At 36.5% G+C, this 13,911-nt stretch overlaps 1 protein-coding gene across 5 annotated transcripts in view; it reads right to left on the bottom strand.

Annotated features, from left to right (window-relative positions):
* NARS2 (asparaginyl-tRNA synthetase 2, mitochondrial) overlaps positions 1 to 13,911 on the bottom strand; it is a 130,619-nt gene that overhangs the window by 28,156 nt on the left and 88,552 nt on the right. For all 5 annotated transcript variants that reach the window (XM_015536115.2, XM_007078963.3, XM_042957734.1 and 2 more), the window contains 4 exons: positions 11,221 to 11,319; positions 11,075 to 11,112; positions 1,497 to 1,563; positions 37 to 174 (listed from right to left, as the gene is read on the bottom strand). In XM_015536115.2, coding sequence (XP_015391601.1) covers positions 37 to 174; positions 1,497 to 1,563; positions 11,075 to 11,112; positions 11,221 to 11,319 — 342 coding nt within the window. The remainder of the gene's footprint in view (positions 1 to 36; positions 175 to 1,496; positions 1,564 to 11,074; positions 11,113 to 11,220; positions 11,320 to 13,911) is intronic.

Raw genomic sequence — 13,911 nt, 5'->3', positions numbered from 1 at the left:
ATGACCAACCCTGATTTACTTAGTGATCTTTCTTACTGTGTGCTGAGGGCCATCTTCATTATCCCTCATGTAGAAAGGCTTGAGTGCTAATGGATAATTAATGACGAAGACTGGTATGTTGCCACAGTGCTTCACCAGGTACTTTTCATGTTCAGTATGTAGATCAACACCCCACTGTAGTGAGAAAAAAGAAGTTATCAAAGGAGAAGACAAAGCTGCAATACACAATGCAGTACCCGAAAATAACCTGCATCAGTTCCAAGGGCTTCCTCTGTGTATCAGTGATGTGTGGAGCTGTCTGCTGAGGTTACACAGATAAGTGAAACAGAGAGGTGTGTTATGAGAACATCCGAAGGCCTGGAGAGATGAAAACTGAAACCAGTAGATAAACACTATGCTTTCTGTCCCCCATCTTGGGGAGTGGCATTTAGCAGATGAATCGCATCTGCAAGAAAATAAAGTACACTTCCCACAGTGTGTAAAGATGGACTTCAAAATCATGGCTTTTATTAATATCGCCTACAGCTTCTTCTATGGTTACTGTTCCTAAGTCACAGGAAATTAAATGATGAAAGATAATATTCCTAATATTCAGTCTATCTCTGGCTAGATGGCTTCTCTCAGTGAATTTTTTTTTAATAAAAGAGTCAATTCATATATCAGATGTTCTGATGAATATTTAATAACACTGTTTATTCATTCAACAAATACTAATGTGCCTATTAAATCCCGGGTACCATGCTAGCTAGATACTGAACATAGTGGTGAGAAAAACAGAATCCCCGACTTCATGAAGCTTCCAGGGTGGGAGACAAATATTAAATAAAAAATTATACAAATTAACTGATTATAAATATAACAAGCATAACTATTATAACTCATAAGAGGATCTGACTGGACTGGGGATAGGAACAGTACATGGAATAGTTTGAAGATAGAGTCATTATAGAAATTCTTAACATTATATTACTCCTACTGTCTGCCAATACCTTAATTATAGAGAAGAAGCTCTGACATAGGAACAAGGAGACTCGCCTCTAACATTATGTGCATGCCCACTGATAAGTCATGTGACCTCTCTGAATATGTTACCATTCTCTTAAAGGATTTTCACCTTCCTAAACTTGGGAAACTTCTTTATAACCCTTTAGTCACGACTATTACAAAGGATAGGATTCTTCTTCAAAATTATTATTTATTCTAACTCTTTCCACAAGGTTAAGCAAACATCAAAAAAAAAAGCCAATCTAAAGATGAGCAAATACTAAACACTGCTAATAAGAGAAATAAGATTATTTTAAAGGATTCTTCTCTTTTTTTTTTTTTTAAAGTAAGCTCTACTCCCAACATGGGGTTTGAACTCATGACCCTGAGATTAAGGGTTGAATGCTCTACCGACCGAGCCACACGTCCAGCATTGTTAATGACAGACGATAAAGACAAGAGCAGGGGAAGATACATATAAGTATTAATATAAATGTAAATAAAAATACTACCTCTGGGGTGAAGGTGAAGTTCTGAGATGCCCGCTTTAAGATCTCTACTGCTTCAGTATAAGAAATGCTGGAAAGGAACAGGATAAAAGCAGAGAAAAGTCAATGCAATGGTACGTTGTTGATTAGTCCATCTGAAAACCACAAAAGGCCTATTCCCATATAATCTTTGAGGTCACAAATGAGTACCAAGTGGTTACTGAGTAATCAAGAATGATTAAAAATAAATCATCACTGAGTAATCAGAAATTAAGGCTGATCTAATCGTACAAGAGTCTGATCAGTACGAAGAGAAACAGCCATTCAATAATCCTATTCCTGATCTACTTGTAGTTTACACAGAGGAACTAGTCACTTAAGCAAGTAAAGATTTTCTCTGAATTCATGCTATGCCAATGCCCTAATAAAAGGTATGAAATATTGAGGTTGAAAGAGCAAAAGTCTTTCCATAAAGTCATCATTCATTCATACAATATACATTTATTGAGCACCTACTATGTGCTAGGCATTATTCTAGGCACTGGAGAAATAGTAAATAAAAACAAAGCCTTTATGGAGCAGATATTCATGTGTGTGTGTGTGTGTGTGTGTGTGTGTGTGTGTGGTGTGATGTGTATGTGTGTGGTGTGATGTGTGGTGTGTGATGGGGATGGTGGGTGGGAAGAAAGATAAACATAAAGAATATCATGTCAGGGTGCTATTGGAGCTGTGAAGAAAAATAAAGCAAGGTGAGAAGACAAAGGATGTTTGGGGATGCTATTTTATTTTATTAAACAATTTTTTTTTAATGTTATCTATTTTTGAGAGAGAGACACACACACACAGAGTGTGAGCAGGGAAGGGGCAGAGAGAGGGAGACACAGAATTGGAAGCAGGCTCCAGGCTCTGGGCTGTCAGCACAGGGCCCGACGCAGGGCTTGAACTCACGAACTGTGAGGTCATGACCTGACCCAAAGTTGGACGCTTAACTGACTGAGCCACCCAGGCACCTCTTGGGGGTGCTATTTTAAATAAGATGGCCAAGAGAAGTCTCACTGAGCTGGGGACCTGCATGACATAAGGAAATGAACCATACAAATATCTGAGGGGAAGTATTCCAGGCAAAAGGAACAGTAAGTACAAAGGCCTGAAGTGAAGGAACAGTTTGGCTCATTCAAGGAACAAAAAGGTCAGTGTGCCTGTAGCATAGTGAACAAGGGGAGGAATGTCAGGAAATTAGATAGGAGAGACAGTCAGAGGTCAGATCTTAGGGAGTCTTTCAGGCCATAGTCAGGGCTTTGTAATACATGCTCAGGGTTGTAAGACTGATTAGGAAAAATACCATTAGTTATCTCAGTAAGAAACTCTCATGTCTAAAGCAAGTCAAGCCAAGCATTTGTTTTAATTTAACTTAATAGGTAATATATGAACATAGTAAAAAAAAAAAAATCACTATGTTTAAAAAAGCGTACATCTCCTGTCTCATAGCTACCTGGCTCCACCCCTGACGTACAAACACTGTTATTGGTTTCTTGTGTACCCTTCCACAGAGTTTTATACACCTATTAGCAAATATTAATATACAATCTTGTTTAACAGATGACAGCCACAGTATATGTGCCATATACACTTGTTTTCCTCAATCATATGCCATGCAGATCTTTCCATATCAGTATATAAAGAGTTTCTTCATTTTTTTTGAATTATTACATAATATTCCATTTTGTGGCTGTATCCTAATTAGTTTAACTACTAACCTACTGATGGACATTTCAGCTGTTTCTATCTTTTACTATTAGAAATCATGACTACATACATCAATTACAAATGATTCTACATTAATTCCATATTAATTTTGAATATGGAAAAAATAGAATTGTTGGATCAATGTGTATTTACATTTACAGTTTTTATGTATTTTGATACTGCCAAAGATTCTGATTCCCTTTTATAGTGTTCTACCATTTTATGCCTATTAGTAGTAAACAAAAATGTCAGTTTCCCTATGCCATTTGCAACAGTACTTTGGATGATTAAAAACAAAAATCTACAATAAAACATCAAAAAAACCTCAACCCAAACCCCAAAACAAACCAAACAAAACCCCAAGATCTACAAATTTTCTGAAGGACTTTGAGTTCAAAAAGTAACTTACTTTACACAAACTTATTCACTGAGGGAAAAATGAAGTTCATACCTCTAATAACTAATTGGAAAGAGTTATGTATATAGCACAAATGAAGCTTCCAAAGCTGTTTTGAGTGATTTTTCCAAGATGAAAAATTTATTCAAATTAAAATCTAGTATTACATAACAAGTTATTTCTAAGGTAACAATGGCGATGGTGTTGATGGTAGTAACAATTTTTAAATGAGTATTTTACAGAAGGGGAATAGAAGGTTAGAGGGGACAGTAAGTTGCCAAAAATCACTCACACAAATAAGTAGTAAACCTGATGTGCTGACTCCAGAGCCTAAGCTTTTAACTACTAAAATAATGCCTAGAACACTTGGGAGTTTAATTATGCTCAATCAAAACAAACACAATGGGCTCTGAGTTCTCCCTCTGACTCTACCACTTATTGGGTACTATGTAAATCACTTTACCTTAAGGAAAACATTTTATAAATTTCTGTAATGTTTTATACAACCAGTAAAAAAAAAAATTAAATATTCCTACTTGTAAAATAAGGGTATTGGACTACATTCTCTACAATTCTTTCCTGCTTAGACATTCTATTGTTCTATCCCATCAATTGCTTGAGATGATCTACTCCTTATACTGACAAATATAAGAGCTAAGTGGGAAGCACCAGGATTTTGTGCCAGTGATATGTTACTGCTACATTATTTTAAGAAAATGACTCTCTGTGTAAGTATCTCTTGTTATTCTGGATCTTCTGCCCCACTCCCCCTACACCCTAAGTTGAAGCACAGCTTTTGAGTTCAAATTACAGTTCTGACATTGGATATCCTTAGTGGCCTTTATCAACTCTCTCTCTAGTAAATTTTTTTTTTGTATGTACAGAGAATAATAGTTCTTCTTCCCAGAAGCTATTTCTAAAGTACTTTGAAGAAGGAGGAACAGACACTGATATTGCATGATGCAGTATCAAACTACCTTCATATTTAAATTTTTTATTGTTGAATGAAGAAAATTATTCTGAAGCTATTGGAGTAAAACTGCTAAGAGAAAATTATTCGCATTCTTTGACTCAAATTCACAGATAAACGAAGAGCAAAAGAAGGTAAGTACTCTATTTTTAAAAAAACCATGGGGCGCCTGGGTGGCTCAGTCGGTTAAGCATCCGACTTCAGCTCAGGTCACGATCTTGCGGTCTGTGAGTTCGAGCCCCGTGTCGGGCTCTGGGCTGATGGCTCAGAGCCTGGAGCCTGCTTCCGATTCTGTGTCTCCCTCTCTCTGTGCCCCTCCCCCGTTCATGCTCTGTCTCTCTCTGTCCCAAAAATAAATAAATGTTAAAAAAATAAAAATAAATTAAAAAAAACCCAAAAAAACCTTAATGCTATAAAGAAGAATAAAATAAATGAATTCTATTTCTGCTTGGTAAAGGCTAAATTCAATTACTACACAAGACCTTTAAATAATATATCTTCATAAAAAACAATCCTAACAAGTAGCCAAGAATACAATGAAATCTGTTTATGCATAAGAACACAAGTCACATGGTATCTTCTGTGTGTGCGTGTGTATGTATACTTTGGGGAGTGTCTCAATTATAATTCATCATGCTTAGGTCTACTCTCATGTCCTCTTATGGCTGTTAAAATCTTTGGTTTCAAAAGCTAGCAACACCCCCTCCATCTAGCATATACTCCACACCTTGAGAAAACTCTACGTCATGTCATTTATGTATACCCCTCTGGTGTTCAGTTCCCTCTTCATTTCTAGCTCCTGGAACTTCCTCTTACTTTCCAGTGAATTCAACAGTGTATTTAAATTTTTTTAAATAATTTTTAACAAGCATTTTTAGATGTTTTGTGGCAGGAGTTTTATTTAAGTTATCTAGCCTGGCACACTGTTTAAGCAGTATGGTCATTAGATCCTTTAAGCAGTATGATAGACAAGTTATTACTTTTTTTTCAAGTTTATTTATTTTGAGAAAGAGAGTGTAAGTGGGGGAGGAGCAGAGAGAGAAGGAGAAAGAGAATCTCAAGCAGGCCCCGCATGGTTAGCACGGAGCCTGAGGTGGGGCTCGAACCCGAAAACTGTAAGATCATGACCTGAGCTGAAAACCAAGAGTTGGATGCTCAAGTGACTGAGCCACCCAGGTGCACTGACAAGTTATTACTTTATAGAAGAGGAAACTGAGGTTCAAAATGATTAAAGGTTTACTATTAACCAAGTTCATAGTTGTAATTAAATAATCATTCATTCAAATAGTTAACTATTCATCTTTTGCTCTAGATTTTAAATTCCATAAAAGGAACAATCCTTGCCTGTATTCACTACTGAATTGTTAATGACTAGCATAGTGCCTAACTCATAGCAGGTAGCCAATAAATATGTGTTGAAAAATACTAACCCACTGACTAATGGCTGATAACAAGTATAGCCAGAATTAGAATCCAGGTCCTCTAAGCCATAGCTCATTGCATTCACTGCCCAGAGTAAACAGTGATACATGTTAACAGGAAACCTCAGGGAGAGGACCTAGCCTGAAGAAGAATACTCTCGATCCCATGGTCGCTCAAATTTCATTTACTCATTCATTCCATTATTCAATAAATATTTACTGAGTTCCTGTTAGAGGTACTAAGCACGGGGGGGTGTTGTAACAGTAAACAAAATCAACAAGCTCCCTACCATATGGAGGTGAAAACACTAAACAAATCATCACAGGTATACATTTAAACCACAACCATGATTTGTGCCGTGGAATGGATGATGATGCCGGCAATGATTGATGGGACATAGCCCACGAGGTCATTTCCCAACCTCAGTATTTTACAGACCTGGACTCCAAAGCACAAGTTAAGTGATATGTGACGGTCATAAGGACAGCAAGGAGCTACAGCTACTCTAACATTAATTCCAGTGTCCTTTTGAATAACATGAAGCATAGTGGTTGAAAGCATGAGCTTTGAAATCAGACGAGTGAGTTTGAATCCCCATTTCATGTTTTATTTGCCTAATCTGAGTTGATTCTTCATCTACAGAATGGCAGTAACAACTACTCACAGAGTTGTTGTGAAGATACAGTGAACTACTGGTGTATGTAAAGTGTATCACTACCTGGCACATAGCAAATGGTCAATAAAAGGTGGATATTTTTTTTTCCCATCTTAGATCTTATTCACTAGATAAGATGTTCTCTCTGGTTTTCTCTCCCCAGCACAGATCCTTCGGATGCCCAAATTAATTCTTTCCTACCTGCTTCCTTACCACTTTTATCAATATGCAATGTTCAGAAGTCTTCTGTAAGCTCCAGATCTGTACACTGAAACTGCCTACCCAACATCTACCTGAAAAGAATCTCAGCCTTAACATGACACCTGATGATGATGATCCTGATACCTCCTCCCAACTTCCCCCAAGGGCGATACCACTTTCCAAATCTCAGTTAACGGCAACTCCATTTTTATAGCTGTATAAGACAAAAGGTTTGAAGTCACTCTTGACTTATCTTCTCTCTCCCGAATATTCTCAGCACATCCTGTTTGCTCTATCTTTAAAGTATATCCAGAATAGAAAAACTATCTCCACTGCTACCATCCTGGCCGGTGATGGTTATTTTATGTGCCAACTTGGCTGGGCAATGGTATTCAGATATTTGCTCAAACATTATTCAGGATGTTTCTGTGAAGGTGTTTTTGGGTGAGATTAACATTTAAATCAGTGGACTCTGAGTAAAGCAGAGTACTCTCCACAGTGTAGGCCACAACCAATTAGTTGAAGGCTTTAATAGGACAAAGACTGGTCTCTCCCAAGAAACAGGGAATTCTGCCAGCAGAATGCCTTTGGACTCCCAGCTGTAACTCCTCCCTGAGACTCTAGCCTGCTGAACTACTCCATCAAATTTTGAACTCCTCAAGGATCCACACTGTAGGAGATGATTCCTTAAAAATAAATATTTACATATACACATCATGTCGGTTTTGTTTCTCTGTATAAATCTAATACATGGTCTAAATCACCATGTACTCTCATCCAGATGACTCTAATAATCTTCTGGTTGGTTTTCTGCTCTCACTCTTGTGCTGGCTCTCACCCTGACGTCTGTTCTCACCCAGTAGGCAGAGTGATCCTATTAAATCCAATTCAGATCTTATCAGTCCTGCACAGAACCTTTCAATGGTTTCCTTATCTTACTCAAGCAAAAACCCAAACTCTTCACAGTGGCCTAAAAAGCTATACATGATTTTCCACCTCCCACCACCTTTCCTTGTCTTCTATTATCCTTTTCCCTTATCCACTCCTCACTATTACTTGAACAAACCAGGTATGGCCCAACCTCAGGGCCTTTGTACTTGCTATTTCCTCTGCCTAGAATATTCTTTTTCCACATACCCATATAGCTAGCTCTCTTAGTTTCTTTAACTCTTTACTCAAAAATCATCTCAGTGAGATCTTTTCTGTCACACTAAGTAAAACTTCTACCTCTTCACTCTTTTTGTCTTATCTTCTCTCTCTTCTCTGGGTTTCTTCTCCCTCAGTATTATTCATTCTCACAGACTGTATGTTTTACTTATTTATCTTGTTTCTTGTTTCTTATTTCCTCCCCAGAAATGTAAGCTCAATGAAGGAAGGGAATTTTATCTGCTTTGTTTGCTGCTTTAAAACAGTTGTTTTAGATTTTAGAACAAGCCTGGCACATTGTGAGTATTCAATATACACTGTTTTTTCCTTTTTTCAAGTTTTCATTTAAATTCCAGTTAGTTAACATACTCCATATACACTTAAGTGAAAGAAAAAAAAAAAAAACCTCAAAAGCTTTCAGTTGTACTCCACTGCCTTTCGATTCTCTATCATAGGGCTCCTATTTCCTCTTTTTCTGATCTTACATCTGTTGTTTTGCTATTTATTCAGGCTCAGCGACTCATCACTTTTAACTTGTAGCCTGAAGGTCTACACTGATATCTGAAATTCTCAGCTCAGTCAAGTATGCCAAGTTTTTCTTATTACCATTCTCCAGGACAGGCTGAATTCTTTATTCTCTTAGAACAAAAACTTCCTAAACCTAATGATAGCAAGTGAAGAATGATACCAAATTACATTCAGAAACAATTTTCTAGTCTTCTGAGTACCAAACTTAACTCCTATACACACTAAATACACCGAATACTAAGACTTATATCAATGATTTGTATTATTTATGAAGAGATTGCTTATTGTTCTTTTTCCATATCAAGTATGTGTTTGTTTTATAATAAACTGTAAAATGGAACAACCTATCTGATTAGTACGGTTAGTGGAATTAACAGTCTGATATCAAGTACTACTTGTATAGGATAGTGGAAGTGAAGAAAAAATGTATGTGTTATACTTAAAACACAGATCTTTAGATTTTAAAAAGCCACCAAAAAACCAGATTTAGAATATATTATCAGATTAGAGCAATTGAAGGTAAATGAAAAAAAAGACTGAAACAGTAAAAGTGATAGGCAGACATTACATGTATGTATTTTATAAGTTGGTGTTTTAGATGACACAAATGGAAAGATATTCCATGCTCATGGATTGGAAAAAACAAATACTGTTAAAATGTCCATACTATCCAAAGTAATCTACAATTTAATGCAATCCCTATCAAAATACCAATAGTATTTTTTATATAACTAGAACAAACAATTCTAAAACTTGTATAGAACCACAAAAGACCCCAAATAGCCAAAGCAATCTTGAAAAAGATGAACAAAACCGGAGGTATCACAATCCTAGATTTCAAGAGGTACTACAAAGCTGCAGTAATCAAAATGTATAGTACTGGCACAAAAAGAGACACACAGATCAATGGAACAGCTAAAGAGCCCAGAAATAAACATACAATTGCATGGTCAAATAATCTTTGGCAAGGAGGCAAGAATATCCAATGGGCAAAAGGCAGTCTCTTCAACAAATGGTGGTGGGAAAAGTGGACACCTACATGCAAAAGAATAAAACTGGACCACATTCTTACACCATACACAAAAATAAACTCAAAATAGATTAAGAACCTAAATGTGAGACCTGAAACTATAAACTCCTAGAGGAGAGCACAGGCAGTAATTTCTCTGACCTCAACCACAGCAACACTTTTTTAGATATGTCTCCTGGGGCAAGGGAAACAAAGGCCAAAATAAACTACGGGGACTACACTAAAATAAAAAGCTTTAGCACAGCAAAGGAAACAATAGACAAAATTAAAGGATAACCTATTGAACAGAAGAAGACATCTGCAAATGACATAGCCAATAAAGGGTTAGTATTAATAATATATAAAAAACTGATATAACTCAACACCCAAAAAACAAATAGTCCAATTAAAAAATGGGCAGAAGACACAGACATTTCTCCAAAGAAGATATAGACAGATGGCCAACAGATACATGAAAAGATGCTCAACATCACTTATCATCAGAGAAATGTAAATTAAAGCCACAATGAGGTATCACCTCACACCAGTCAGAAAGGCTAAAATCAACAAAACATGAAACAAGTGTTGGCAAAGATGTGGAGAAAAAGGAACCCTCGTGCACTATTGGTGGGAATGCAACTGGTGCAGCCACTGTGGAAAACAGTATGGAGGTTGCTCAAAAAATTAAAAATAGAACTACCATATGATCCAGCAATTCCACTACTGGGTATTTACCCAAAAAATTAAAAAACACTCATTTGAAAAAAATGTACGCGTGCTTATGTTTATTGCACCACTATTTACAACAGCCACATTATGGAAGCGTGTCCACTGACAGATGAATGGATAAAGAAGATGTGGTATCAATATGTACACGATGGAATATTACCCAGCCATAAAAAAGGAACAAAATCTTGCCATTCACAACAACATGGATGAATCTGGAGAGTATAATGCTAAGAGAATTAAGTCAGTCAGAGAAAGACAAATGCCATATGATTTCACTTATATGTAGGACTTAAGAAACAAAACAAACAAAGAAAAAAACAGACAAAGCAAAAAACCTCCCAGACTCTTAACTATAGAGAACAAACGGATGGCTACAGAGGGGAGGTGGGGAGGTGATGGGGATTAAAAATACACTTATCATGATAAGCAATGAATAACGTATATAATTGTTGAATCACATTGTATCACCTGAACCTGATATAATACCCTATGTTAATTATACGGAAATTAAAATAAAAGCTTTTTAATTGAGACAAATTTTGATTACTAAAGTCAGTATTAGTTTGAATTGCATTAATACAATTAATAATTACTCTGTTCATTTATCTTGTTATGATTTATTCATTTATTTATTCATGAAACATTATCACCTAGGAACCAGACATAAGAGCTATAAAAACATTTAAAACCTGGGCCTTCCTTGTGATAAGGAGATATATATATATATAAAAATTTAATGCAGTGCAATATATACTGTGATAAAGTGTAAACAAAGTTCAGAGAAAGTATAATTACTTACATTAAAAAGTTGTTTTTTAGCATATGTTCTAATCTGTCCTTGGTAAGAAAAGAGAAAAAAAATTATTAAATGCAATTATATTTATTATATGTAACTAATATACTTAAAGAGTAGATGGATTGGACTTTATCCACAAAACTAATTACCTTTTGACCAGGAGCTATGAATTTGTGACAGAGTTCAACATCTTCAGTACAGTTTGAAAGAACCATCATTGTTGCAGTCTTGAAGAGCCCCTCCATAACCTAAGAGAAATGACATAGAATTGCCTGACAAGTAGGCTACTTTATATGCAAACCTGTTTAGGGTGCGGACTGATCTCCAGGTTTTAGCGGCTATCAATCCATTAGGCTTCTTAATCCCTGAATGTACTATACCAAGTTAGTTCAGTTTTCCAGATTGCTTTGGGTAGGCAGTGCAACTTCTTCCCAGAGTGGGTAAAAAAAAAAAAAAAAGAAAGAAAACTGTATGACTCTTCTGTTCATAGTTTCAATACTTAGTATTGAAGCGGGATGTTAAACGAACAGCCAAAACTGACATCTCTCTAAACTGCGATATACTCACTGTAGAATCAGGACAATGACGGTACCTAGCTCACAGGATTGTTATGATAATTAAATGAGATAATCCATGTGTAAGACTTAGCTTTAGTACCTGGTTCAGAGAAGCATACAACAAACATTAGTTGTTGTGAACAGTAAGACACTTTGAGAAGTGCTTCATTCAGTCACTGGTAAATGAAAGTTGACTTTAAAATTAGAGGAGCAATGAGATACACCTATATAGATTTTATATAGAGAGAGATAAATCTACGTAGATTTTTGCTTTGCTAAAGCATACAGTAAAAAGAACACAAATCATGATACAACACAAATCAGTATGTAAGAATTCATTCTACTAGGAGTATCCACAGACATCTCACAGAAGAAACTCTTGTTAGAAGAAAAAAAGTGGAATGGAAGATATTTGTAATCAAAACTAAAATTTTTGGTCTGAAGTCAGGGAGCTATTAGGCCCTCTAAATGTTGTATTCAGAAAGATACAGACATTCATTAAGTACAGGCTGCCTCAAAGTCAGGTATCTTCCCTTCCTCTCTTGCATTTCTGGTACACCCTATCATGGCACCCACAGGGTGGGGCACAAGCATCTACTGAATTAACTTAATATGACCAGATACAGGAACATACTTAATTACCAACGGACAACCAGATACATTTATTTTTTATATAGTGTGTGTGTGTGTGTGTGTGTGCGCATACACACACACACACACACACACACACACACACACATATATATTTTTTTTTGTAGAAGAGTAAGGAAAAACCTGATGAAAGAAGAACAAAAGGAAGCTAAAGATCTTTTCCCTTGAGCCTATATTACCTTCAATCTAACAGTGAGATAAAGAAATCACTAAGTAACTGAATTATTTATGAAGGGTCATATACCTCAATCACTAACAAAAGCTGGCACATATGGGGAACACACAAAAACAGGCTGATTGGACACCCAGCCTGTACTAGTGAGGGGTACAATACACCTATCTGTAAGATGAAGACTTTGACCACTGGGGTTGTTAAACTGGTGTGTTTCACATGAGCAGTAAATTTCCATTTGAAGAAGAAAATCATTGCCTTCTCTAACCTTGACTTTCAGACTATGCTCTATAAATATATTTGAAGAAAACAGAAACTTAACTGAAGGGTTAGCATAACCTTCAGATGTTTTAAAAAATATATTACTCAATGGGTCAAAAATAGTAATATTTATTTGTTTATACCTCTTGAGGGGAAAATCCTTTGTTACTCTGATTTCATATTTTCATGAAGATAATAATTTCCACAGAATGTAATTTATAAAACGGATAAAATTAAGAGAAGCAGAAGATTAATTTTCAGGGACGCACATCTTTCTTCTGTCTTTAAGGAAAAGCTTGCACTTCAATTAATTAAAAATCATTCAACAGTGTGTGCTGAGTACCACTCAGTGGAATACCAAATAAGAATTATTTAGTTATAGAATATACAATTATAGAGCAAAGATTATCATGTTTAATAAATTCTAATCTAATTTTTGTCTTTGGAACTTTTCTCTGATATCTATGTTTGGGCAGGAGAGACAGAGAGAGTCAAGGCAACAACAGGGAGTAAAGGGTGTGGTTCCACTGCTTACAATACTCTCACTGTCTAAATCAAACAGTAATACAGAATAGGGTGGTATGCTCAGACTGAAAGCTGCTTAAGGAATTTTAAGCCTCCTCGTGAGTCTCAGATCCTGAATCCCCACAACTTAGAAAAGAGCTACTTGACAGCATTACTATTGCCATTTTTGGCCAGATAATTGTTTGTTGAGGGGGAGGGACCTGTACATTTTAGCATGCTGAACAGCGTCCCTAGCCTTTACCCACTAGATGCCAGTAGCAACCACTCACCCGTCTCTTCCATCCACTTCCTAGGAGAGACAACCAAAAACGTCCCCTGGGGAACACTGATCCGAGAACAATCAGTGGGAGATGTTAAAGGGGTAAGTGGAAACTGTGGGGTATGGTCAAAACACCCCTTCAGGACCAAGAGTTTTTTCTCCACTTGGAATATTAACTGCTGATGTTTCATGGTTGGACTCCTCTTCAGGAACTGGCCAGGCCAAGAGTGCTATCTTACGCAAGAGTATGTCTCTTCCAAGACTAATCCATGTCAGGTAACTGTTGGACAGGGAAAGAACAAAGGCCCACCACCCCCTTGTCTTCCTATGGGACAATTATGAACATTCCAGCTCCAAAGTTCCTCAAAGAATTAGCTAAGGCCTCTGTAAAGGCATTGTAGTTCAACTTTTCCCT

Source organism: Panthera tigris, chromosome D1, assembly GCF_018350195.1.
Source record: "Panthera tigris isolate Pti1 chromosome D1, P.tigris_Pti1_mat1.1, whole genome shotgun sequence".
In the NCBI taxonomy this organism is placed as follows: Eukaryota; Metazoa; Chordata; class Mammalia; order Carnivora; family Felidae; genus Panthera; species Panthera tigris.
This window is presented reverse-complemented; position numbering and strand designations above follow the sequence as displayed.